Here is a 27,654-nt window from a genome sequence, read left to right as displayed (position 1 = left end):
GCAGCGCTCTGCAGAGCCGCACAGCTGAAGAGAAAAGCTGCTGATTGTCACGACGCAGGGAAGGAAGGAAGGAAGGAAGGTGGGGACGCCGGGGCTGCCTACACACAGCTTGTCTTCTCAGCAGCAGGAGCAGCTTCAGCAGGGAGGTTTGGGTTTTTTTTTTTTTTTTTTCAAATTCTGGTTTTAAGAGGTGGATTCTTCTCAGATGAAGAGCTTTTGCTGGGCGCAGTGGTACAACAACTTGACCTGCTATACTAAGGAGGGCTTCTTGGGCGCAGAAAACAAGTGAAAGGCAAGTTCCTCTGTGGATGTTTATAGAGAGACACATGCAAATGGAGATGCCTTTGAACAAACACGTTATGTATTGCCACAGCACAAAGAATGGATCAGGTGGCAAAGAGTTATACCAAGACCTTGCTGTCTCTACTCCATAATCTTATATTCATTCTTGTCAAAGCGTGTTATATGGCTTAAGCACATAAGCCCCATGGGGAAGCAACTCTTAGTAAACTCTTAGCTGGCTTGTTAGCTGTTTTCTGCCACTACCAAGTCTACTTTCAGGCAGGAAGAGAACAGAAAGGTCATTAACATTTTAGTATTAAAAGATATGCATTTTATATACCTGCTCTTTCTGTGTTGATAGTTAGTTAATGGTACAAAGTTAACTTCAGATCTATCTCAATACTCCAAAGGAGATTCGACTAACCAGCTTGAAGCACCTTCACATATCTTCCTTGTTTTGAGAGAGCCGGTCACTGCCATTCTCCATAATTCCGAATAGGTTTTGGAAACACTATTCTGAAAAACCATCAGGGTGGCCCAGAAACCATGGCTGACCTCCATAGACAACCTAAAAGCCAAAAAAGACTGTTATAGTCTAAGCCTCCTTAGTCATTTAAAAAGTTTTGAACTGGCATTCACTAGCACAGTTAGGGTCTTTAAATAGAGTGACCCTCTTAACGTGCAAGAGGGATGGTCTTTAAGACCTACGCTCAGCTGGCAGCCTGGTGCATGCTCACATGGATAAATGATTCTTTTATACCCATACTGGTTCAAACAAGGAATTCCATTTTTGGAACGACAGGTACACGTTTCTGTCAGCACAATATTAAACACACAGCAGAAATGCCGTATGATATCAAGACACAGAGAGAGAATATTTCACGGAGGCATCTTCCGCGTCATCAGTGGGAAGAAATGACTCAAGCTCCCGCATTGGCCGTGCCACGGGAGGCCCCGCGCCCTTCGGAGGCGCGAGGTGGCGAACGCCCGCCCGGGCTGCTGCGGATCGCGCCGTGGGAGCGCGCGCGGCGTCCCGGGACGGCCGGGTCAGTCCTGCGCGGCCTCCTGGCACTGCTCCCCTGAGCGACGGGGACAGGGACGGCCGGGTCAGTCCTGCGCTGCCTCCTGGCACTGCTCCCCTGAGTGACGGGGACGGGGCGGCCGGGTCAATCCTGTCCTGCCTCCTGGCACTGCTCCCCCGAGCGACGGGGACGGGGCGGCCGCGCAGGCCGGGTTCGGGGTTAGGGGCTAATGCGCGCAGCCTGGCTGCTCGTGCTGTGCTTGGTACGGTGGGACAGACAAACTGCAGCACGAGGAATTTATGTACCTGAAACTAAACCTCATCTCCTGCAAATTCCATTGCTTCAATTCAAGTGTGGAGTTTGCAACAAAAAGAATTAAGTTCTGTATCTTTCTGGCACTACAGAGAAGCATAATTTTTCTCTTTAAGGGGGAATTCTTTATATTTATATAAAAGAAGCTGATTGCTACAGCATGCTATTTGTATAGTTAGCAATTTGAACTGTAGACACAAAACCACTATCAATCTCTCTGTGTCCAAATTTCTTTTTTTTCATCATTCTCTTCTGTAATCCCAGAATTAGCATAAAAAAGCATCAGACAGTGGTGTCCTATTATTCCCTCATCCCCCATACACCAGGCTTGTACTCATTTCAGCACTAGGTGATCTCTGTAGCCTGAAAAAAATCACTTGACATAACGTTTATTCAGGTCTCACTCTCATAAAAATAAATAATTTAGAGTTATCTGTTCTATAAATATCCTCAGCTCAAGCCATCTCCTAACTGCAATAGTAAATTGTTTGAATTGAAGAAAAGACCAATGGTCTCAACTCTATTATAGTGTCTCGCACTAATTACCTAGATGGCTATGACAGATTGCTTAAGTATGCTTAAGTATTGTTTCTCTTCAGAGCGAAATATTTTCCTAGAAAATAAAATCCTGAAAAGTGCATTTTATTCTGAGCGTACAGACAGATCGGTGTTTGCGGGTCCTCTCACTGAAACTCCTGAAGGTGCTGTCAGTGCCTTGTCTTTAATGGAGAGAAGGCCGTTGAAGAAGCTCTCACTTCACCCCTACATTTCCTGTCACTGAGTCCAAATTAATTTGAAGACATCAAAACCGTAAGACGTCCTTGCCTGTGTTTCCAAGTGGTCAATCTTCTCTAAGATGCAATTGCAAAAAAATAAGCTCTCTTCCTCCCTGTGAAGACAAAAGGCTCCTGCGTATCATCTCAGCTAAAATTAACAACCTTCAATAAGACTGGAAAGAAAAAGAGAGGAGGTGTCATATTAATCTACGGAGCTACCTTTTTATTTTAAGACTCAAGTATGAGTCTAACTAGCATGAGAAAGTAAGCTGTGGCTTTAGATTGCACCCTGAGAATAAAATAAAATACCCACCCTGTACCCTTCACACATCCAAACAGGGAGTTAATGCAGAGCAGCTGATACACTTCTAACTCACATCTTTACCTATTGTGTAACTTGCATTTGTGGACGCAGTTAAACAACGAACGACTTCGCCTCCATAGTAACTCCTGATGAAGTGCCTGACTGTGTTCTCTGATCCTGAAATAGAAAAATGCTTAAAAGATCATAGCACGTCGAAGGAAAAAAATGAACCATTTAGATGCTCCTTCAAGGAGGGTTATTTTATGGGCTCTGCAAACAGATGCCTGGGCCAGGTAGCACAGTGATAAAAACCCTTTTCCTTACTGCAAATGCTTAAGAGTCTGGATACTGAAGTCTATATTAAGGACAGAACAGAAATTTGAAATCTTACCAATAGGTAGGAGAACTTAAAAGTAAATGTCAGCTGAAACACAGATGGTCCCTTCCTTTGACACAGATTCTGCTGCCATGCAGCTTGCGCAGAAATCATGATTAACTAATCTAATTACTAATGTTCTTTATAAGTCTTTGTTTTACTATTACTTGAATGTCTTAATTTCAACAAATTTAAATTCATATTTCAAGTTGCTAGACTTGTCCACTTATTTTACATGTTGGATTTATTAATACTAGTTTGGCCCACAATATCACTATAAAATAATATTCTATATTGACTATAGTTCTACATTTGCACTTCATTCCAGAAATGTCAATAGACAGAACTTTACAACTAGAGGGTGCTGAAGGACCATAATGTGATATGATATGCAAAACTCTCAATAATCTTCAGTGGAAAGAAGAAAAATAAATCAATTACTACTGCTCAGCAGAACTAGTTAATGTATTCTGAGATAATACAAATATTACAATATTTCCTTGTCTAAGTGAAAAAATATTAATACTTTGTAGTTGATATTATCTTTTCTTTTAAGTTTTGTTTCAAATTTTCTGCTAAACTTTGCTTCTGTCAGTATTTTTCTACTATCATGAAGGAAAGCATTTATCTTGTAGTACACATTCCTTTTGCATCCTTTTGTGCGAGTTGGAAAACAATTATGATGTATTATTGATTAAATGTTTTATGATAAATACAAAGGCATCAAGTATGCACAAGAAAGCAAGAAGAAACAGACATTAATTTAACAATAAAATCTATAATTGCAATTATACAGATAAATTGTGGACATTAGTTACAGCTAAATCATCTTATAAGAGTTCCAACAAGCAAATCATATTTCAAAGGTCATATAATATCCAACACAAGATAATTATTTTTTGTTCTCTAATATCGTAAGAAAAAATACAAGTATGAGAATAAATAATGTCTATAAATATAGCACTCTGATTGTATGTAAAAAGTTATGCCTCTCCTACTTCCTCTCTTTGAATTATCCTTATTGCTTCTTAGAATCTCTTACCCCAATACTTTCAATAGAAAAAATACCAAACTCTGAACTAGACCTTGATGGTACTAGCTTTGGCCCCCAGCAACCTTTCCAGTTCAACACAGTCCAGTAACAACTGGGATTTCCTCTCATCAGAAAGAAATCCAAAGGCTCCACTGTAACTGCCTAGCAAAGCAGTACCCTGAATGTCCATGAGTAAATGGCAAGGAAGGGGGCTGAAAATGAGCTAACCATATTCTAGACGATAATTCGTTTCAATCCAGGTATGACTTGCCGCTTCTATAATCAGGAATGAGAGGCATGTATGCGAATTTGTATCATAAGAGGTATTAAAAATATTAGGCCCATAACTATGGAGAACCTCAAAAACAGCAAGCCAAACATGTTTGAGGTGGTAGCAGAGCTGAGATGCAGTCTTTGCACAGAGTCGTTCTAAAGGCAGCATTCTCTGTGGGTCACGAGATGCCAATGGTTAACAAGACCTGTCTGCACGCGGACCGGTCTCGTGCCCAGTGACTGCAGGGGGACTCGTCCCGTTCTCCTTGTGCAGCCTCCTGAGCTCCTGCCGTGCACGCTCCGCGCACAGGGCCCGTGCTGGCGTGGCGGGCGGCGGGACAGGAGGGCTGGCAGAGCCCACCCGAGCTGGGCCCCTGCTCAGCACATGCTGTGCAGGAAGGCAGCGCAGCACAACGGGACAGACACCCTAGGGACGGCTCCAGTTACTCAGGGCGGTTCCTTCCTCTCCTAGAGAAGACAACAGTTCCTGTTTCCCTCTGTGAAAACTGCCTTACTTCAATATTTCAAGCAAATGTGATGCTCCAATTTTACCAGTTCAGAAAGGTTTCCCTGCAGCATGTTCACAAGGGCTGAGGCGCAGACCCCGTGCGCTCCTGGAGAACATCATCCACCACGTGGACACCATCCCTACAGGGAGCTCTCGTTTCACTGCTTCACCTCATAACTTAGCGTTTCAAAGGAGTGAATCCTAGAATCCACCGGAGACCACGAGTACCTATTCCTGTCCTACACACAGTAGGGAATTTCTATGGTCCTAATGTTACGTATTTTCCTTTTGCAAACAGACAGCAGTCTCTCAAAACAGTTTAATGCTTAGGACCTTGTTTTCCTAAAAGTTGCAATGAAATAAGTTCTGGTATATGGGCAAGGATTCTTTACATATTTAACACACTTGGCCCCTCACACCCTTCAACAATTCTTCCCTTCTACCAGTGGTGTGATCATCTGTGCTTTGATGGGCAAATCAAGGAGCGTAACTGCTGACAAAATGTGCCATGGGACCAGCCGGCTTCTTTGAACTGAGGGATTTCAAACTTCAGGGGGATAAATAAAATAAGAAAGACATACCAAATTCAACGGTAAAGAAATTGTGACTTATATACAGCAAGCTTGCAAGACACTAAAGAAGATAAGCCAGAGGACAGAGTCATGTAAAAATATGTAATATATCCTAATCCTTAACTGTTTCTTGTGATGTTTCTCCAAAACATTTGCTTTAGTTTAGGGAAGTGACTTATTTGCTTTTGGTATATTATGTCTAGCTTGAGCCTAAAGACACAGCAAATAAAAATTTGGCCCAGTATTTTATTTCAACATACTCTCACACACTTCTGAAGTGTGCTGGGTGGATGCAACTGAATACTTCTAAATAAGCTGATTTTACAAAATTAGCAATTCTCTGATTTTTTTTTCCACATAGAGAAGATCAGCTTATTCAATACTGTCCTCACAAAGACTAAATCATAGAAATCACAACTTAGCTTTTTCTTCAACAGTGTCATCTAAAATTATATAGGAACAGTATGTTCTTTTCTCTGAAAGTTCTCAGAAAAGCTGTTAGATACTACATACACTAGAATACTGATTTTAATAATACTCAACGTGCACATCAGTTTCATTGTCAGAAACACTTTAAATCTCTGTAGGTTACTAATAACTGAAGAGTTATTCAGCTTCATAATGTAGTGTGTGTTACCCTTCATGTATTCCTAAAGCAGGATGTATGCTGTACAGTTATATACAACATTAGTTGGAGCACAGACATTGCGTTGTCATGCTTTCATTCAAATTTCAGATGCCATATTTTCAGTACAATCACATGGCATCAAAATGCAACATATTGCTTTGCAAATGCAAATAATTTCACACAGTGGCCTTCATGACTGGAAGAGGGTGATGAGATGGGGTCTATTTTACACATATGAAAAAGATTCATCATAAATATATCGACCAGTATATGACATTGAAGAACAAGAAGCAAAAAGGAAACAGTGCTCTTGCATAAAGATCGATTCGCTTTGCTGCTGATGGAATGACAGGCTTGGGAGGAGGAGGCTTCTTGTTGTTCTTGGCTTGAGATTTCCCGAGCCCATTGTTGACTTCAATGGGCTTCCCATAACAGTCATAATTTGATAATTCAAAATCTCTTGGCAAGCTTCCAACAATGCTGAAATCATTGGATCTCAGATCAGATTTCGAAGTGCAAACTTTTTTGCATCTGGTCTCACCAACCTACGAAATAAAGAGTGAGGGGAATCATGATCCGCTCATCATATTCCATCCACAAACAGTGCAGCTGCTAGAGAACGCCACAAGCAAACACACTTGCTGATAGGAATTCACTCTTTCAGCTTAATGTGCTGAATGGCTGCATTATGAAGTACTTGAGGATGATCAGTCAATCACATAAAGTAACCTAAACATTCATAATTGCACAATTTTTCATGCACAAGGTACCTCATGCTGCACAACCTGCTGTCATTAGACTCCTCCATTTGAAGACAATATGAGGGGAGAAACTATTTTTGCAGAAAACAGTTTTGGAAATGGATTCTGTGCTGATGATAACTTGATACTGCAAGACAGATGTAATTCAATACTTGGATTTGTCTGAGGTCTCGAAGCTCCAACCAGAATTAAACCCCCAATTAACCAAACACAGTGTTTGGTCCAACAAATGAAGTTGGAACTACAAATTAGTTCTGTGTTCTAGGTAGTTCAAGATCACAAATCTCATCCTAAATAACCATCTTGCAGCTTTTTTCTATCTGTAGTGCTTGATGCCTCTAAAAAGACAACTAACGAAGATGCTGCACCCCGCTGGTACGCGGGAGGGTGACATAACCGGGAGGTACAAACGGAGCCACTCAACACCTGCCTGTCTTGCAACTCGGTCAAGCTTTCCCTGTGCTCTTGAAATTAAGGAATAACCCCAAGTGAATCACTGTCTTTTACAGACCAGACAATCCTGCTGGCACACACAGTGAGTATTTAAAAGAAAAAAAAGACATTCGGTGTCCTTCAGACTGGAGTGTTTAGAAGTAAAAAAACATCCTATATTCCCTTCCTTGGGTTTTAGAGAGCTTTTATTTCAGGTGCAACAAATCTCCAAGAGGACAACTCCACACTCCTTACAGAGCCTGAAGGGATTTGGAGACTATTTATAAGGCACCAGCAGCAGTAACTGTGCTTTGTGATTTTGGTAAAAGTCTCCCTGTGCTTCATCTAATTTGGACTATACAAAGCACATAGGAAAAAAAAAAGAGAGGAAGGAAAGGAAAGGGAAGGAAAGGGAAGGAAAGGAAAGGAAAAGGAAAGGAAAAGGAAAGGAAAAGAATGCAGGTTAGGAAACAAAACTGCATTTTTAACAATGCTCTTTGTTCACAAATATAACCTGAAATTTAATTGGAAAAATGCTGGTTAACAAATTTGCTTATACATAATGATAAATATCATTAAGAGAAGTCTATCCTAGGGCTTCCTAGAGTCACTGATCCCCTAAAACGTGGTTCTTCCGAAAGCTCCCGTGCTCCTCCTCAGCAGCCTGTCTCAACCACGGTGCCTTCAGGCATTTTACTTTCATGACTTTCCTGCATTTTTTTTTTCTGCAGTTCTAGGTTGATGGTTCAGCATATTTGCTTTATCACATATTGTAAATAATTAAAATAATTATGGTGAAATGTAGTACCAGACTCATGGATTATTATTTAAAATGATTACTAAATGATTAAATAAATATTTAAAATATTCTGGAGCATATTTTTAACATGACCATGTGATACTATATGACATGGCTGCTAGGGATTAGACTTAACGATCTGAGAGGCTCCTTCCAACCCTGTGCAATTAAGATGTGAACCATACCCTTGTGTAACGGAAGGGTAACATGCAGGACTAAGGGGCAAGTTAAGTAAAGAGTCATAAGAATATTAGCTCATTAGCTCTTTATCAAATTCCTGTTTTTTCCATGCTCAAAATTAGTACGATTTAATAAGCCTGTTAAAGGAAATAGCAATTATGAAACTATAGGCCCTTTTGCATTTGCACACTTTAATACATTCCTTATGCTCTCAAAGGTGTATTGTTAAACCTAGTGATGCTAATTCAAGTACAAGTGCTCTCTTCACACAGCCCAGTATATTCCAGCTCCAGGATTTAGAATGCAATTCTTGTAAAGGCTTTTCCAGGTTTGTTCTCATTCACTTGCAGGAAGCAGAATCGAGGAAGAGCTTCTAGGTCACCTACTCCTTCAGCTATGGGATTGCTCACAGTGTGTTCACACAGAGCTTTACTTAGTTCAGTATCAGCTGCAGCACTCATTTATCAGAGTGACACCGTATTCCTTAAAAGAGCAACTGTCCCAAATTTTTCTCTTTTAATGTGTATGTTACTTAATTATGCTCTTTGAGAAAAATAATTTCTTTAATTTCCCTGGGTTTACACATCTAATGTGTTTCTGTTTTCTATATTCAGTTGCTGCCTAGACATCTTTTTTAATTTCATCTAATATAACAATCTCTTTAATTCTTAAATATTTATGTTGTTTTTATCTAAACTCTTTTTAATTTGCCAACAGTTTCCCAGAAACAAAATGAAAAAAAATGTAAATGAAATGTATCTTATCTGGTTTTTATTAATACTGATAAACTTGGTTTGTGTTAGAAGCATAACCACATTCCTGACACCTACCAAAGGCTATAAGGACAATTCCATGGAAAATCAAATGAAACCACAGATCGTGATTTTAAAGCAGCACACGTGAAGATTTGTGAAGAGAGTAAAGGACCATTAAAGGCTTCCACACCTGTCCTATCGCTTCTGCTTTATTGTGACATTTCATAGCGTTTGCTTTATCCTGCCTCAGCAGTGCCCAGCAGACAGCAGTGGGCCAAACGCTCCCGCCAGATCCGTGGCCTCTTCCCTGGAGCGAACGAGGAGCGGTTTGGGACATGGACGTCACTGAAGAGCGAGCGTCCTGCCCTTGTCCCAGAAACAACCTGTCCCGGGAGCCGGGCGGCTGCTCCTGTTCCCACCGGTGCCGAGGATGAGGATGGGGGAGGCTGAGGAGGGGCCACGCGGCTCTCGGGGCCTGTCCCAGAACGCCGGGCTAGTTCCAGTTTCTGCCAGGACTGGGCCACCTTGCCTTACGTGTCACATAGGACACCCGCGCTCTGATTAACACTTCAAAAACACCTAAGAGTGACTCCGAGAAGCCAGAGGGTCCGTTGTGATCATCCATTCTCACCTTTTACATAACCGAGCGCGTCAGAGCCTCAGTCTGGTATAGGAAGCCAAGTCAAATGTTCCTCAGAACACCTTGCCTCAGCACCATTGCTGTTGTCAACCTCACTGAGAATCTTTACAAAAATTATCTTCAATTTGGTTAAGTAAATAAACATGCAGATCAGATGTAATTTCACTGAGATATTTATTGAAATTTATTTGTGAACATGGGCTGAAATATGACTAATATTAATACTAATTAATAACTATAAATAGTATCTATTTATAGGCCCATGTTAACTGTTCAATATTTCCCCCAGATGGGTGTCAGGCTTGCAATTATTTATGTTATCCCATTTAGCCTTTAAAAGTACTGGCACAAAGTTAGCTCCTTGCAGTCTTTTGGAATTCTCCCAGTTTTAAAACATGTATTAAAAAATCAACATTAAAGTTCCATAGCATTCACGGATCAGCTCTTTAAAAAATCCTAGAGGCAAGCTAAATTGACATCCTGATTTTAAAACATCTAACTTTAATAGCTACTGATTAACATCCTCATCAGCAAATGTCGATAGAAGCTATTTCATCATTATCTGATCCGAATATATCTGGGTTTTTGCCACAGACCAGGATATTTGTCCAGCTTTTTTGCTTTTACTGTTAATGCCTGACACTTACAATATCTCTATCTAGAATTAGATCAATATTCTTGTTATTAGTTATTCATTCTTATTATAGTAAAATAACTTCCTAATGCCCACATATATGTTAAGAATGGTTTCCCATGTCTTTTTGTTTTTCCCACATGTCTCTACATCTACTTCCTACATTTTCTACATTTCAACTACATATATATTGCTATCAATATCTCCTTTTGCCAGGAAAAAGAAAAAGCAAATGCTCAAAGCGTAGTTGCCTCTCTTCTCCTCTCCTCTCCTCTCCTCTCCTCTCCTCTCCTCTCCTCTCCTCTCCTCTCCTCTCCTCTCCCCTCCCCTCCCCTCTCCTCTCCTCTCCTCTCCTCTCCTCTCCTCTCCTCTCCTCTCCTCTCCTCTCCTCTCCTCTCCTCTCCTCTCCTCTCCTCTCCTCTCCTCTCCTTCCATAAGGAATGTTCCTTTTGGAACATTCTTAAACAGCTCACCAGAATCATTTCTAGTATTTCATTTAAATTATTCCTTCCAGATGAATCAAAATAGTTTTCAGATATGCAAGAAGCTCCACCCTTGGGGATGCAGGAATTTTTGAGATCAGAAATGCATTGTCTGTAATTTCTAGAGAAGTTTCAACCATATTATAGCACTGGTAGCCTCTCAGGCCTCAGCATGAGTCCCTCAAGCTAAAGCCTCTCCTTCCTGTGATGCAGCAATCTCTGCCCCACATAGCAAATTTTCTTGGCCAGGAAATTCTCTTTTCTGCAGCATCCAACCTGTTTTGCAGGGCAAATCTACCACCAGCTCTCCCAGTTCTGTAAGAGTCTTCCCTACAAAATGAAGCAGCAGTTCTAACAGAATCTGTTTATTAATGTTTATTGCATTTTTTCCTGAAATACTGATTTACTGAACTTTGCTGTTATCATAATGACAGATGCAAGGCTAGTCAACAAAGTGATGATTGTACAGCATTCGTAACTCCTGAGACTGATGAGTCTAGTGCAGTTCAGCAGGAATCTGGTATCACATCCCACATATTATACTGCTTGCAAATTCTCAACTACAAAGCACACCACAAATAATATCTAAAAACAATATAGCACAGGATGATAGAATAGCTGAGTTTGGAAGAGACCTCTGGAGATCATCTAGTCCAAGATCCCTGATCAATGCAGGGTCAACAAGAAGAGGTTGTTCTGGGCATTTTTACAGTCATGTTCTGAAGATATCCAAGGATGGATGCATGAGCTACTAGAACAGAAAGTACCTACTCTGTACCTGAACTTCTGTTAGCAACTATTAAAATACACTTTAGTTGGTGTTTTTGTGTACAAGACAAAATGCAAACTAGAATTCTGATGGTTCTACATGAAAATCTGGAGAAATCAGGCAACTACAGGCCAGTCAGCCTCACCTCCGTCCCCGGAAAAGTGATGGAACGGCTCATACTGGCTGTTGTCTCCAGGCACATGGAGGACAAGAAGGTGCTCAAGAGTAGTCAGCATGGATTCACCAAGGGAAAATCTTGCCTGACTAACCTGATAGCCTTCTATGATGAAATGACCGGCTGGATAGACGAGGGGAGAGCGGTGGATGTCGTCTATCTCGACTTCACCAAGGCTTTTGACACCGTCCCTCACAACATCCTCCTGGACAAGCTCCGGAAGTGTGGGATAGATGAGTGGACAGTGAGATGGATTAGGAACTGGCTGGATGGCAGGGCCCAGAGAGTGGTGATCAGCGGTGCAGAGTCTAGTTGGAGGCCTGTGGCTAGTGGGGTCCCCCAGGGGTCAGTCCTTGGTCCAGTCCTGTTCAATTTATTCATCAATGACCTGGATGAAGGCACAGAGTGCTCCCTCAGCAAGTTTGCTGATGATACCAAACTGGGAGGAGTAGCCGATACCCCAGAGGGCTGCGCTGCCATCCAGAGGGACCTGGACAGACTGGACAACTGGGCGGAGAGAAACCTCATGCAATTCAACAAGGCCAAGTGCAAGGTCCTGCACCTGGGGAGGAATAACCCCAGACACCAGTACAGGCTGGGGACCGACCTTGTGGAGAGCACCTCTGCGGAGAAAGACCTGGGTGTCATGGTGGATGATAAGTTGACCATGAGGCAGCAGTGTGCCCTCGTGGCCAAGAAGGCCAATGGGATCCTGGGGTGCATTAAGAAGAGCATGTCCAGCAGGTCGAGGGAGGTGATCCTGCCCCTCTACTCAGCCCTGGTGAGGCCACATCTGGAGTATTGTGTCCAGTTCTGGGCTCCACAGGACAAGAGGGATGTGGAGCTGCTGGAGAGAGTCCAGCGCAGGGCTACAAGGATGATCAGGGGCCTGGAACATCTGCCCTGTGAGGAGAGGCTGAGGGAGCTGGGCCTGTTCAGCTGGAGAAGAGAAGGCTGAGAGGGGATCTAATCAGTGTATATAAATACCTCAAGGGAGGGAGTGCAGAGGACGGGGATGGTCTCTTTTCAGTGGTGGCCACTGATAGGACTAGAGGAAATGGCCGGAAACTGAAACATCAAAAATTCCATAGGAACTTAAGGCAAAATTTCTTAACAGTGAGGGTGCCAGAGCACTGGAACAGGCTGCCCAGAGAGGTTGTGGAGTCTCCTTCTCTGGAGATCTTCAAAACCCGCTTGGATGCCACCCTGTGCCACGTGCTTTAGGTGTCCCTGCGTGTGCAGGGGGGTTGGACTAGATGATCTCTAGAGGTCCCTTCCAACCCTAAGCATTCTATGATTCTATGATTCTATGATTCTAATATCAGATCACTACAGTTCAGCCTGAGTGGTCAGACATATTAAAAATCAATAGAAGCCATACTATAAAACAATAGAGATGAAAAATCACATATATCATTTTTCAGAGCTTAGGTGCAGCTCTGACAAGATGAGGCAAGTTTCTCACAGTTTCTCTTTAGGGTTATTATCATCACTTGTATAGAAGTATTCATCATTTCCCAGAGTCATTCTTTTAGCAAATGTTCACTTCCGTCATCAGCAGATTATCTGTGTGGGACAGTTCCTATAAATGGGCTTGATGAAAATGTGATTTTCCAAACTGAAGGGTGTTGTTACAGCTAAGAGTGCCATCTCTCCTTGTAATCCCTCCACGAGTGACAGCAAAGAGAAACTGATTCATCTCCAAAACATTTCCCTTTCTGCTTGTTTTTCTCGCTGCATGATGTTAGCATTGCTAGGAGACACGCTCAAACTCCTACTGAGGTTTCCCAGTGAAAAACACTGCCAATGGTTGCCACCAGCTTGCATAATTTTCTTCTGTGCTTAGAGCAGCAGCTCCTTGCAGGCACAATGAGCTAAAGGAGCCAAAATATTCTTTTTAACGGCTTCTTCTGTAAATACATGGTCATTAGAGCTTCTAGCAAAACCACTAAAGCGCTTATGATTTTTCTCTTCTTTCTATAGATTCAGGGTGATTTTCTTTCAACAGCCTCCTGGTGATTTTGGCAGATGTATCATTTGACTTTAATGAGACTGACATATTGATGAGCCCATGGTCTTAAAATGGTATTGATCTTTCAAGTTGGAGGGAAGAAGGATGTCATAAAGCATTGGCTCTTGAGAGCCTCAGTGAGAACCCAGGATTTGCATCCATGCATCTATGCCAGTTCTGTGCATCCATGGAAGGTTTTCTCCAGCTTTGATTCTCAAATTGTAAGCATGACAATACATATGTATAAACACATACATATCTTGCCATCTTTACTATGATTATTGGTGACTATCAGTCATGATCACTGTGCTTCCATTTGAGAATTCCCAGCTGGATGCTTGCAGGTTCTGTTGCAAGGAAGCTCTTTTCATTACCTTCAAAAGGCATCAAGGTTTTAGTTTTGAGGAAAAGTTTATCCCTTCATCCAATTTCTTGTGATAAAAGGGACAATAGCTGATTGTATTTTTAGGTGTGGTTTTATTAGGAATATGTTCTTTTAATATTAAAGATGTCAAGCCTTCACACCAGATCCCTTTTTTCTCTTTCATAAATGGTCCAAGCAAATGAAAACAAGTTGTTCCATGAGGACTGGAAACAGTAAAATATGAATTCCTACATGCTTGTGTGCCCCACAAACAACCACTTAATGGGTTGTAGGAAGTTGCTAGTAATCCTTGTTGACTCTAATCTTCCCTGTGCTTGTCACCTTCCCACCCCAACATCCAGCTATTCCCTCCATCCCCTTTGCCTTAGTATCAACTCCCATGTTTCAGGATTTTGTGTATTCAAATTTTTGTATTCCTCTTATGATCAAAGAATTAGGATCGTATCCTAACAGCGCTCAAACATTTCTAGAGATGCACATTCACTCCAGGGTTGGAGTTCCAAATTGTCCTCCTTTTCTCCTAAGGTCATACATAGGCTCACCTAAGTCCCCCATCTTTCCTGTTATTGAACACAATCTTTCCCAGTTGTTAATCTGGGCTCATATATCTTCTTCAGCTAAGTTTTGCACTTCTAATTGAAAGGGGGCACTTCAGGAACTCTAGACGAGCAGCCACCCTGCCTGTCAATCACTCTGCTCCACTAGTCCTCCGCCTGCCAATTACTTCTCCTGTTCCTCAAACTTTTAAAATCATCACTTTTGGAACTGAATTCTGATTTATTAAGTTACCACAGAATGAATTGAGGGTTGCTCAGAGTTTTTTCTTTAACACAAAGCAATCCTCTCAATTTTGCAAATTGACCACGTGACTCCTAAGTGACCTGAGAAGCCAACTACTGTCCTGCTATTTCTTGAAAGTTTCTCTAAACTTTCAGCTCAGCTAAATTATCACTAGTGTTATCCTTGGCCTCAGCGCACCGGCTCCCCAAAGCGTGCTGATAACACTGTACTGGGCGCTCTAATCGCTGTATGATTCGCTGTCTGGGCTCTCTTTCCACCTGATGACCTTCCCAGGAATCGCAGGGCCAGAAGAGCTGTTCCCAAGTAGGCTGTATTTCAGAACAGCTGACTGGACACAAGCAATAAGGTGGGGACATGACTCAAACACAGGGATGGCTTTTAGGGCAACGAAGGCATCTTTTCAACAAAGCAAATGAATGTTTTATAATTATCTGCATAATCATCATCAGCTTGGCACAAATGACCAAGATTCTGTATGTATGTCCAGCACATATTATTGTTGCAGAGTTTCCACAGAGTTTATATAAATACAGTACATACATAGTCTAATGTTAAACATCTCTGACAGGGAACACACTGAAATATGCAGGTCAAACATGAGACATGCTGGCACCACAAAATCTTGGAGAAGAGACTAAGGACTGAGTCCCCAGAATCTTCAGCTGAAGACGTCATTCATGGGAAATGCTGCACAGTTTCTGTGGACAGTAACTCCTCTTCCTCTAAGCCTTCACAAGCACTGTATACCCAACCTTCTCTTTTAGTAAATATTTATTAAAAAATGGCAGAATGGCATCAGATAAGAGAAGTGTTTTGTTGGTTTGTTTGCTTGTTTTTTTTTCTCTTTATGGCTATGACTGGCAAGCACCTTGCACACCTTTTAAGGTTTACACACTCAGGACAGTCAGTAATTTACCAACACGCTTTTGTTCAAAGTATAGAACACCTGCAGTCCTTTATCAATATTTTCACTGATCCTGCTGTATCTTTAAACATTTTCAGTACTCCAGAAAAGGAATAAAGATTTTATGCTGCTCTGTTGGATTGCTGCAACTAAACTATTTTGTCACAAGAAAGAGCTGAAGCTGGGATCTCTCACATTGTTAAACGCAATTATCACACTCTGTTCAGCGGAAGCCAAACTGTAGCTGTGCCATGTTTTCTTCTGCTTATAATTCCCATGTTGCCTGGGGTTAAGGAATTGCTTGTGACACAAGTCAAAGCAGGCATGGGGTTATTCCAAACTGAGCCTGGTTGTCCGCCAAAACGATTTCAGGAGACTCTCCTATAGGCTGAGAATTATGGTAGTGAAGTGCACTGTTTTGTGATAATGTCCTCTGGATAATGCCAGCTTTATTTTAGGGCAGGGTTTCCGCATTCTGCGATAAAACTTCTATTTCCTCCCTAAAGAAGCTTTGAAATCATATTGCACTCCACAGATGTTATCAATTGGATTTGGCCTAATAACTTTACATGTTTAATTAATTGAAAAATACACGCCAAATTCATATTCCACTTACTGTAGCATAATGTACTTTCTGCTGCAGATTAAACATCAACTAATTATCACTCAGGGCTGGTGGTGCTTGGCTGGAAATGTTTGATGCTTCTTGGAACACAAATGTTCTAGAAAAGCTAGCATCTTTATGGAAAGCCTTGGCCTGATCTCTCGCCATGAGAACTGACTGATCTACCCGTACCCTCTACCTGGCAAAACGACAAATACAGGAATTATTTGACAGGTAAAGAGATCCATCTTATATTTGCAAATACCATGACTTCTGGATGCCTGGGTTTACAAATTCTTCATATATAATGCAGTGCAGCAGTGACCAACCCAAGGAAAGGAGATGAGTGTTATTTGAGTATGATCTCAACAACTAGACTGGAAGCCCTTTTCTCTGAATACTTATATTTCAACAGCTGTTATTTATTAGATGTAAAAAATTAGCAAGTGTAAAGTCACTTGCTGCTTAACTTACCTGAAGATCAGCAACAACCTATACTTTACTATCTTATGCTAGGATACTAAAAGGCTTTTTTTTTTTCATTTAGCAGCATCTGACCCCAGGTCACTAGGGACTAATTGCTCAGATGGTTGGCCATTAATTACCAGCATGCTCTTAGCGTCTTGGCCACTTCTAAGATTAAACACTATCCAAACAATGGTATATTTCTGGAATTCAGTTAACAGAGGATAATGTTGATTTTGTTAGATTAACTGTACAACTCTTACCTGCAAAGTGCTGATGTGGACAGGAGTCCCCGTACCATTCACAGTGTTCTTTTTGGCTGCATTTCCACCTTTTCCTTCTGCTTGTTCTGCCTTGGCAATCTTTGCTTTTTCAGCTTCAATTCTTTTTGGATTGTTTAGCATTACCTGAACCACTGCATACTCAACCAGCGATGCAAACCCAAAGAGAAGGCAAACAATCAGCCATACATCTAAAGCTTTCACGTAAGACACTTTGGGAAGTTCAGCAGCAAGAGTAGTACATTCAGATGCCAAGCTCAGCACTGAGAAAATACCTACAAACAGAAAGACAACATTTAGTTAAACAAATCCTACCCTCCTTGACACTTTCTGTGCTCTTCCTCTGGAACAGACAGTACCGAATGATGATATTTTGTAACAGAGAATGGGACTTCACAATGTGGTAGGTGTATTTTGCAACAAGTATATGACGTGCTTGTGCTATCCATTTAAATCACTTAAACAGAACACTTACAAAGGATATTACAGTTAATGATGAGTTATTAATAATGAGTATCTTTATATTATAAATGGAGAGACAGGTAAGAGAAGCTAAGCTGGTTGTTGTCGTTTTCCTGCTCCATCGCACATTATACAATTGTATCTAATTCCGGAGAAGTGGAAGAGAAATGCTACTTAAACCAAAGATTCCTAAGTCCCTCAAACTAGGCTTGAGGAGCTACAGTTGTCCCAGAAATCTGAATTGTGCTACAGCAGAAGCAATTCTTCAAAGCATGAATCCATCCAGGTAATATGCAAACTTTATGTGAAAGAGGAGTTTTGGCTGAAGAGCAAAACTGTCCTGGCGCCTAAAAGACTGTGTTCACAATTCACCACGAAGAGGAAAATACTAAAGTGACTGAGAGTCTATAATCATTCAGTATTTGAGATTTCAATATCCAAAGGAAGTTTTCTAGATAGAGAGTTTTTGAGGAAACTCTTATCATGAAAAAACAAAAAAGGACTGCTGAAAGGTCATCATCGCACTTGTTTCAACAAGCAGTGCCCATTATAAGGCTCCCACACATCACTTTAACACAGGATTTATTTCACAAGAGACAAAATGCAAGTATGATTTCAAGGAAATATTTATCTCAGATACATATGAAAAGGGAACAGTATATTTAGAAAAAGATGACTTTAGAAACGATTTTCACATGGGGGAAATTTATCTCAGCCTCCTAGTTAAGAATTTCCAATTTTGATTTTGTGAATAATAATGATAAAAATGCCTATTAGTCATATCTGGGCAGTCTGATGTAATATAATCGAGCTCTATAGAAAACTTTGGTCAAAAGTAGATAGTTAGCCTTAACTATGCTTCTTGTACTGGTCATACGCATTACCCAAAGCACGAAAAAACCCTTGTAATTCTATGGAAATGTTACTGAAGGTATTTGCTTTGGCCCATGAAAATATTAAATTCTAGATGATTACAAATATCACAGCATTGTTTTGCTGCTCTTCCTGTTTGGATTTTAATAGGATTGAAATGATCCTTTCTATGATATCAATCTAAAATGGGCCACTTACTAGCTGCTAAAGTGCTAAAGAGGAGGTATAGTAAAACATTTTTGCATTACATGAATAACATTCATATGGTTTTAAAATAAAAAAACTTATAGTGTTTTATCTAGAAATTTGGAATACCAACATACCATTGCAAAGCTGCATTTTGTTTTCCATTGGGATAGTAAATGGCATGGCCAGTTGTGCTACATCAGACTAGAATCACCTGCCAAATACTGAACAAACAAAGTCCAGTGTCTGCTCTGGCTTGTTTTATATCGTTATAGCTGCAGCATTCGAGCATAAACACATACACGAGGATAGAAAGTGCACAGAGAACAGGCACTTTTCTCTTTATTTTCATTGACCAAGACTTCCTTGAGCTGAACCCTGACTACGGTTCACTATGAAATGTAATAAGAAGTACAAATAAGTCTGTACTACTTTAAAGCATATTACTTTAAAGAACCTCTTGATATCCAGCTTTCCATTCAGCCTATAAGAACGTACTGCAGCACGTACCATGCACTTCTATGGTAGACTTCTGAAAGGCAACCTAACCCTGAATAACTAAATCAGTTAATAATATGGACAGGCTGAAGAGCTTTGTTATTGTAAGAGTTTTTACTAATTTTAGAGGTGTTTATTGCCTTAACACTCATATTACTACTTAGTCTGGTGTTGAAAACATTTGTAGAACCACTACGTAAACTAGAGCTTACAATCTTGGATTTAATTCTAGAAAACTCCTTATAAATTCTCCTGGCTGAAAGGATTACAGTGGAACTCCCATCGGTTTGTTCAGCGTGGCAGCTGAGGTCACGGTGGCCTCCTGCTGGTTTCCATTTGTCTGTATTTCTAGGAGGAAAAGTTCAGTCTCAGAGTCAGAGAGACTAAAGAAAATCTTCTAGGTTTTCAAGGAAACACTAAAGGACGACAGAAATATTCCATTAAGCACCATTTGCTGCCAAATCAGAACTGGCACAGCCTCAGAGGCCCTAGCACCAGAGCTGTAAGTTGCTGTTGTTTCAGGTACCTATCTAACCCAGGCCAAAGCACGGGGCCCCAAATGAGTGATTAGAATGAACAAACTGTAAGATAACTTATTAAAAAATATATTTCTAAAATCTCTCTCTTTTCCTTTCAGGAAATTCTGAAGTGAAGGGACATGAGCTCTTTCCTCCAGACCTGCTAAGCTAAGGAAATCTTGGCCCTGCCAGGAAATGTCTGCTATTTTTGGCAAACTTTTTCCATAGCTGCACCAACTTAGAATTTTTTTTCTACCTGAAACATTTAGAAATACTATACTTCTCTTGAAGCTGATACTCCCTTTCTAAATCCTCTTCCTTACAGCTTTTCCTTATTTCAGCTTTGCCATCTGCACACTGAAGAGTCTTTTGATGAATCTGGCTACGGAAGTTTCCTAAACATGAACATGGAGCATTGTCCAGATAAACAACTTAAGCTCACAGGATCTGCAGTACTGAAGGAGACCTACTACCAACATCCAGCTCCTGTTTCAGTGACATGTGGAAGACTCCTTAATACCCTAATATTGAAATTACCAGCTCACAGAATTTTCTTCTCAACCCCTGTCAGTAAGTTCAGCTCCCAGATGAAAAACGAAGTTGCAGAGCCATTATTTTTAAAATATTATCTAACATTACGTGTGGATAATATCATAAAGAGCTGATCAAGCAGAGCACTTCAGTACATTCAGCCAAATAAATAAATCCCTCTTTTTTTCAATTTACCAAACTTATTGGCTGCAGCACTGTCTCCTGGCAATAAATTCTACAGGTTAATCATATGCAATATAAAATAATATTTCCTATTTTATATTACTAGCTTAAAAATGTCTGTCTTCATCTCACTAACGTTATTAAAATAGGTAGCACTCTGTCTTGTCTTCCTTATAAACTGGTCTCTCTAATATAATCTTTTCTCTCATTAAACTTTTAACCTAAAAGACATAATCCTGACAGTCCTTCTTCATATCCCAGCTTTTAAAACCCTCTTTATGGCTTTCCTTTGAGACCTATTTTTGTTACCATTTTGTAAAATGAAATGACCAGAATTAAGACAGACTGGTGGGCAGGAGTGATGGAGGGCATATTTGGCTTCAAATTTAGTAGTCCTTTAACATAGGGAATACATAGAAACAAGTGCAAGGTCGTAAAATAAGGGGGCTCCTTTTCCTTCAGCCTCTCACTATGCCCATACTTATATGAAGGATTAGCAAATACAATGGCATTAAAATAATTTCATCATTAGTTTCTGTCTCCTATCACATACCTTCTTCATTTTGAAAGGCTTCTTTGAAATATCCACAAGAGTAACAATATTTCCTCTCTTCCTCTGAGTTGTCAGCATTCATTCAGAACACAGTATTTTTATTCCAAGGCATACTTTCAAGATTTCTCACATTAAAAAAAAAAAAAATCTTTCATCACTTTCCTATTTTATGCGCCTCTGCCATTTCTCACCCTTATCTTATTTAAACTATCTTAAATAAACCTGGGCAATCTGCAGCACAGAAGCTGGCACATTCTGAGGCCTTGGAACGGGTTAGGCCCCTCCAAGCTCTGCGCTCCTCGGCTGCACCCCGGGAGGCAGCGCCTGCTGGGTGGCTGCTTCGCTCCACAATAACGCTCCATTCTTCAGGAAGCTGTGGGTGGCTGGGAGGCACAAATCCCTCGGATTCCTTCAGGATGAGGGAAGATCTTATTCCCCTTGAGGGTCATCAGACAGTGAAGGAAAGAAAGGAAAAGTCTTAATGGACATGCTTTCCCCCTGTAAAGAACTGGAGAGTGCTCTGTAACACTCATGGATCAATACACAAAAATATGTGTGGTTTGCAACTGCTGGTTTGCAACTATCTTGTATTCCTAAATCACATGGAAACTTCTGTGACTCCATGGGGACCACTAGTCCACTATATTTAATTCCAAGGACAACTGTATTAAGATACTCAAAGCAAATCAGAAGTACTTTCTCCCTCTGATGAGATCTGTGTCTAGCTGTTAAAACTATAATGGCTGTTAGTAACACTTTCTTTCAATCACTTTCCACAGAAATGTTAATGGTGTTAGGTTTGAGGTCAACCTTCTTCAAGGTGGCACCTATAAGAGGTAGTTTGTTGCTGTCTTACAAATTGGAGAAGGGGAAAGTCTTATCCCACCACCACAGTATGACCAACTCGATCACCGAATGCAGGCTCATGGTTGAAGAGTGGTCAGGTTTAACGCCTGCTGCTTCCCTGGGGATCCAGGAAAAGTCACATAACCAGCAATGGTTAGTATCTTTGAAAATGCGTTAGTTCAGAGATGTAAATACATAAGAGAAAACAATAAACATATTGAAACTAATAAAAACATAAAAAGCATGTAGGTATAGACACAGACAGACCAATGATACATAAATCAGGACTTTGCCACTTACATCCATTATATGTTATTAATTAAACCTTCCTGGTCACCTTTTTGATGTGTGGGATTATAGAACTATAAAAGTAGAATGACAGCTCAGAATTTGATCATAATGGAGCTCACTAAATGCAAAATATATCTGTTTTCTGTTTCTATCTTTTTACTTTCAGATATACTGTATTTTCCCCACACTATTTCCTTCTTGAAATGTCTCTACCTCACATTATGGAATGCATCCTTACTTCTTTCCAAGGTAAGAAAATATGTTTGTTACCTGCTATCAAGCTAATAAAGAATGTTACTCCTCCCTAAATAACTTTTAGTATTGTAAAGGGGAAAAAAAAAAAAGAAGAAGATTTATATTTTAAAATGCAACTGCTGCAGTGTCAGCATCAGCTGTACATGGATAAGATCAGGTTTGTGCCAACAGACAGTGTGCCCATCACATAAGCACTGGAACCACCATCAAGCAAAGTCTCAATGTGGAGATGCATTTTACAGGACTAGAAATGAGGAGGTTTCAGTGAAAATGAGGAGTTGGTAATGGAAGTGAAGTTGCTTTCAGTGCTCGGGGTCATGTTGTCAAAGCAACTGCGAATGGGTGGCGGAGCGGCTCGTGACAGGATGCGCAAACACAGGTTACCCAGTGGGACTCTTGCAGCACTTGCATCAGGATTGATCCAAAATGACAGCCAGGACAGAACAACAATTAGCAGTGTAGGAGCATAAACACCCATCATGTAAAATCCAACTTGTCTTCTTAAAGTGAAGATTACTTCTACACAAGTATAATAACCTTTAAAGAAATAAATGTATTAATGTTTAATGCGCCTTACAGGTTAACCTCTTCAGATTAGCATCTGTTAACTTGTTTCCTCCTAGGTTTAATAGCAAAGGCTCAGAGATTGGATTTTCTTTAAAAAGGCCCGGAGCTCAGTTTGGAGGAAGTGCTCAAAGCACGGACTGGAACAGCTCCAAATGTGCCCAGGCACACTGCTCTAAAAGGGGGACCCTGCTCTAAAAGGCGTCCCCCTTTTTCCACAGGGGGAAGCAACTGGCAGCTAAACCCAGAGACTGCTCTTGATAGCGGCTTCGAGGCACGGGGCAGATCCAGCCAACGGGCTCCGGCAGCCGCCCCGGGATCGCTCACCTGAGAACCCTACTTAGCAGCCATTTATGGAAAAAAAGTTTTCAGAATCTCAGAAACATTTCAGAATCTGTCTGTTAGCGGGAGTTGAGTAAAACATAAAACAGCAGGTGCCAGAGGTTCTGCCGGATATATCAAAAGAATTAGGAAATCTCATAGCCAGAAAAAAAATTCTGTTCTCGATTTCAATTGTGTGGCAGCACTGGCATTTTTATGCAAATATTAACATAATGGAATTGTAAAAAAACCCAATATCTTAAATGATTATTTCAGGAAAAGAAGTTATTGCTAAATTATATTACAACAATATCAAAATTCACTTTTAGTCCAGCTCTGCAAATAAACAAAGTTGGTGCAAAACTAGCACAGAATATAGCAAAAGTAGATCTATTTGCCTTCTAATAATAGATCTGTTTGCCTTCTAATATTTAATTAAGTATCCTAGAATGATAAGTCAACTTGAAAGTGGTGTTTGAGCATAAAAAAATCAAAACAGTGAAACATTAAGGAAAAAAATCCTTGCTGTGTGGAAGACACTATATTGTATTTTACAGCTCATTCTATCATCTTCAATGATCAGCTGCCTGAGGAATTCCCCCTGTAATTTGTAAATAATTTTTAGATATTTTTAGGTTTTAATTTCATATGAAGTATAACATATAAAATGATAATTGTTTTATGGAAGAAATGATTTTGTTTAATGCAAGAAGAAATTTGGGATCTCTTTGTAGGTGTACATTCTGTATAGCTTTGTATCACCTTTTATCAGGCACAGAATAATAACTGTTGCCCCCACCATTCAGCTGCTGAGGACCTATTTGGATCTGCCATACATCTTGACAAACACAGAGTATGCAGCTTGCAAATTTAAACATTCAATTGTTTGTCACAAAAAAGTCACCCAAATTTGCAGAACTTCACTCAATTTACATAGGTCCATTTAAACACCAGCTGACATAAATGGATGGAAAAGATCCAGTCCTTTGTAATTGTCGAGAATCTCTTGCATAAGCCATAATTTTGCAAACTTGTGTGTACATGCAATGCGACTCTTGATCCCTACACAATCCTTAACAGAATTAGTTTTAATTACATGTGCAAAATCTGTATCCTGAAATGCCTTCGTATAAGAATTTAATGTAAATCAAACAGCTACTCATTCCTGGAGGCAGCCTATAAAAACACTTCAGAGCACCGAAACATTCCGTTCATATTAATTCAAAGTCTTGATGATAAGATAAGATGCATGATGTTCATTTTTAAACAAAAATGTTTAGCAAAAAAAGGTTTTATGAAAACTGTTAGAAACTCCATGTTGTCATTCCAACCCACTACAGAGAACCTTCTCTAAGGTTCTTTCTTTAATTATCAAATCATACAAAAAAGTGACAATTTTGCTAATTTATTGAGCATTTTTGCACAGTGAATAATTCTAATTTGTGGTCACTAGGTGGTGAAACTTCAAAGAATGTTATTTTTTGGTTTAATGATAGTGCATACAATGATTAATTTTTTTTTTAAGTTCTAAAGATACTTCAAATATCTTTATGATTTTTATTTTTTTTGGGGGGGAATTGAATGAGCTCCAATTTTGCCACTTTGTATGAGCTTTATTTGGGAAGCCCACACTCAATTCATTCGCTACTTCACCACCTCATTGTTATTTTCACTTCAGTTTCCATTGCCTTTTCCAAGTTAAGTTCTTAACTCTGAGATCTACTAAGATTACATAAGATCTCTTAAAAACGGGGATCTAGCTCAAGAACGAATGCAGGTACCAGATCCTAGACTTTAACAGAACAGCCACCAAGCAACTTGCACAAGATCCTTGGCAGCTTCAGCTCCTCAGCAGCTTCAGCTTCTCAGCTGTCCTTGAGTTTTTAACAGCAGATTTATGCTCATTATGCAAAAGCACTGACTAAAATATACCCTGTTAAGTTCTGTTAAGGAAAAGCTTGTGCTTTCCATGGTATGTGAGCAGTTAAAATATAATTGTAGACAAGAATCAATCAAAAAGATAAACCATTAGAAGCAAGTGTACAGAAACCATTGTATAAATTTGTGCCTATGCTCAGGAAATAATCTTGAGATTGAATAAATACAGAGCCAAGGATTGTATACAGCTTCCTATAATGCTATACTTTCAAGAGCACTTAGAGAAAGGAAGAACCTGCAAGAAGCAGCATTCGAAGTTACACTCCAATATAATCCATGTCTGGAATTAAAGATGAACAGGAACTTATAAATGTCCTACTCTCTTCTAACTGACATAATTCTAGACAAATACTCTATCAGAAAAGTTAGACATTTGCATGCATAAAAATGTATTAGGACAACAAAAACAAAACAATGACAGAGGATCGGAAGATAGGTAACATAAACTAAGAAAAACATTTATTTTAATCTTTGATCTAGATGTTTCTGCACTTTAAAGAGATTGCAGATACTAGACGTGATTGCTACTACGTTACTAGTGATATGAACTACTGGCTCATCATTAAACATAAACAGTAATTGAAGAAAGCTATTTTTTTATCAAAGACATTGCTTGTATTACCTACCTGTGCCTTTATAATATTTGGTACAGTTACCATATTCAATATCCTCTTTTTTAATGTCAAACTGAGGCAGAGCAATTTTCTCCAACTGCACAGGATCTCCAGATTGCCAGATAAAGCGTAAGTCATCAGTTGTGTAACCAACTACAAAAAAGAAAAGTAATATTAAATGTTTAAAAAACATCTTAACAAGAGTAATATCAGTAAGAATATCTAGCATGTATATAGTGAATTCCTTTCACTTGTTTTCCCTGTTCATGTGGAAAGAGATAAACACAAAAATGAAATAATTCACAATTTTTATGTAGGTCTAAAATTAGGACTTAGTGAAGCATAATATTATCAGCAACATCATACTATTGAAGAAGCTATTTTTTCAGTGTTCACTGTTCAAATAAGGAAAGCAAAAGCTCTACTGAATTTTCAATTGTAATTGAAGTGTTATTTTGATCCCTCCATACTGTCCTTTGAATTTATTTTCAAAATCATACTGTAAACCTCCTTTCTTTCTTATGTTATCTTGGTAAGAGAAGAGCTTTGAGAACTGCAGGCAAGTAAAACAAGGATTTTACTGTGCTAAGTGTCAGTGCATCTAGACGTTATAGAACATGGGATATATAGATTATTGTCACACTAGAAGAAAGGTCAGCGTAAAAGGAAGAGAAAATTTGGATTATGCCACAGAATAACGACAGAACAGATACAATGTTCATGTTAAACAGCTGCTACCCAGAAACATGAAGAGTATATAAAGGGAGTAAAAAGAGAATATAAAAAGTATATAAAGAGAATAAAGAACTTGATAAGTGAAAGCTTCCAGTGCCTTTGAATATTGTGAAATAATAAAACCACACCATGATCAATAGACTGGCAAAGAGGTAAGTTCTGACTTCGAAGGGCAATTATTTCTTTAATGTTACTGTTTAGTATGGATGTGTGTAAGTGCTCATTATTGTTCTATCTGAATCTTCAGATATCAGCCCCAAAGACATAACGAATGCAAATTGCTATAAAAACAACAACAAAAATATATTGATCCTGCAAAACCCAGAGTGTCCAAAGCGTCCACTGAGTTCAATACAGACTACTAAGACATCCCTGATATTTCAAATTAAAAAGGAACCATCTAACTCTGAAATGTGAGAAAAAAATTGCAAAATTCTTCCTGAAACCTAGAGAAATGGAGTTTCACTCTATCCTTGCACATTGCATGCTTCTTTTCATTTGTGAAAAGGAGGTTTACCTGTTGGTTTTCCTTCAGATGGGAGCTCTTCCCATTTTGTTAGAAATGCTATAATCTTGAAAATCATTATTATTATTAAAACATTATCTTTCTTGATTTGTATGATGAAAAGTAAAGCCAAAAAAGATTAATGGAAAGTTTGGAATGTAATATGCAGAAGATGGCATTCATATAGCCTTGAAGATTTCAAGAATCTAAAGATTTCTGCTTACCTATCCGAATTCTAATATAATCCTTCTCCAATAACTATGAATTCTCTTTTGCTCCAAAAAAGACTTTGGTGGAACTCCTGTTTTACAATGGTGTGCCCTGAATTAATGTACTGCTGTTAGTTATCTATATTGTGTTGGCATCTCTAAGTCCCAATTTGGAATGCATGTATAGTTGTTGTCAACATAATAACTTAGCATGACTGTATAACTGAGTAGAAAATTCTTTTCAATATTTAATGATATGTGAGCAAGTATGAAATTAAAATAAAATTGGAAATACACAATTTGGAAAATCTACCCAGAAACTTCATGTCAAAGATATAAGAATGTATGCATGTACTACTTAATTAAACAAAATAAGCACATTAACTTGATCCATTAATACAGTTCTTC

At 39.5% G+C, this 27,654-nt stretch overlaps 1 protein-coding gene across 3 annotated transcripts in view; it reads right to left on the bottom strand.

Annotated features, from left to right (window-relative positions):
• Positions 1–5,409: 5,409 nt before the first annotated feature.
• The window catches only part of GLRB (glycine receptor beta), a 45,061-nt gene continuing 22,816 nt past the window's right edge, over positions 5,410–27,654 (bottom strand). For all 3 annotated transcript variants that reach the window (XM_088528085.1, XM_088528086.1, XM_088528087.1), the window contains 4 exons: positions 25,810–25,950; positions 22,745–22,897; positions 17,147–17,439; positions 5,410–6,631 (listed from right to left, as the gene is read on the bottom strand). In XM_088528085.1, the coding sequence (XP_088384211.1) occupies positions 6,335–6,631; positions 17,147–17,439; positions 22,745–22,897; positions 25,810–25,950 (884 nt within the window). In that variant the 3' untranslated portion in view covers positions 5,410–6,334. The remainder of the gene's footprint in view (positions 6,632–17,146; positions 17,440–22,744; positions 22,898–25,809; positions 25,951–27,654) is intronic.

This window comes from Tinamus guttatus, unplaced genomic scaffold (genome assembly GCF_059628265.1).
Source record: "Tinamus guttatus ecotype Peru unplaced genomic scaffold, ASM5962826v1 Tinamus_guttatus_pri_ptg000301l, whole genome shotgun sequence".
Taxonomy (NCBI): domain Eukaryota; kingdom Metazoa; phylum Chordata; class Aves; order Tinamiformes; family Tinamidae; genus Tinamus; species Tinamus guttatus.
This window is presented reverse-complemented; position numbering and strand designations above follow the sequence as displayed.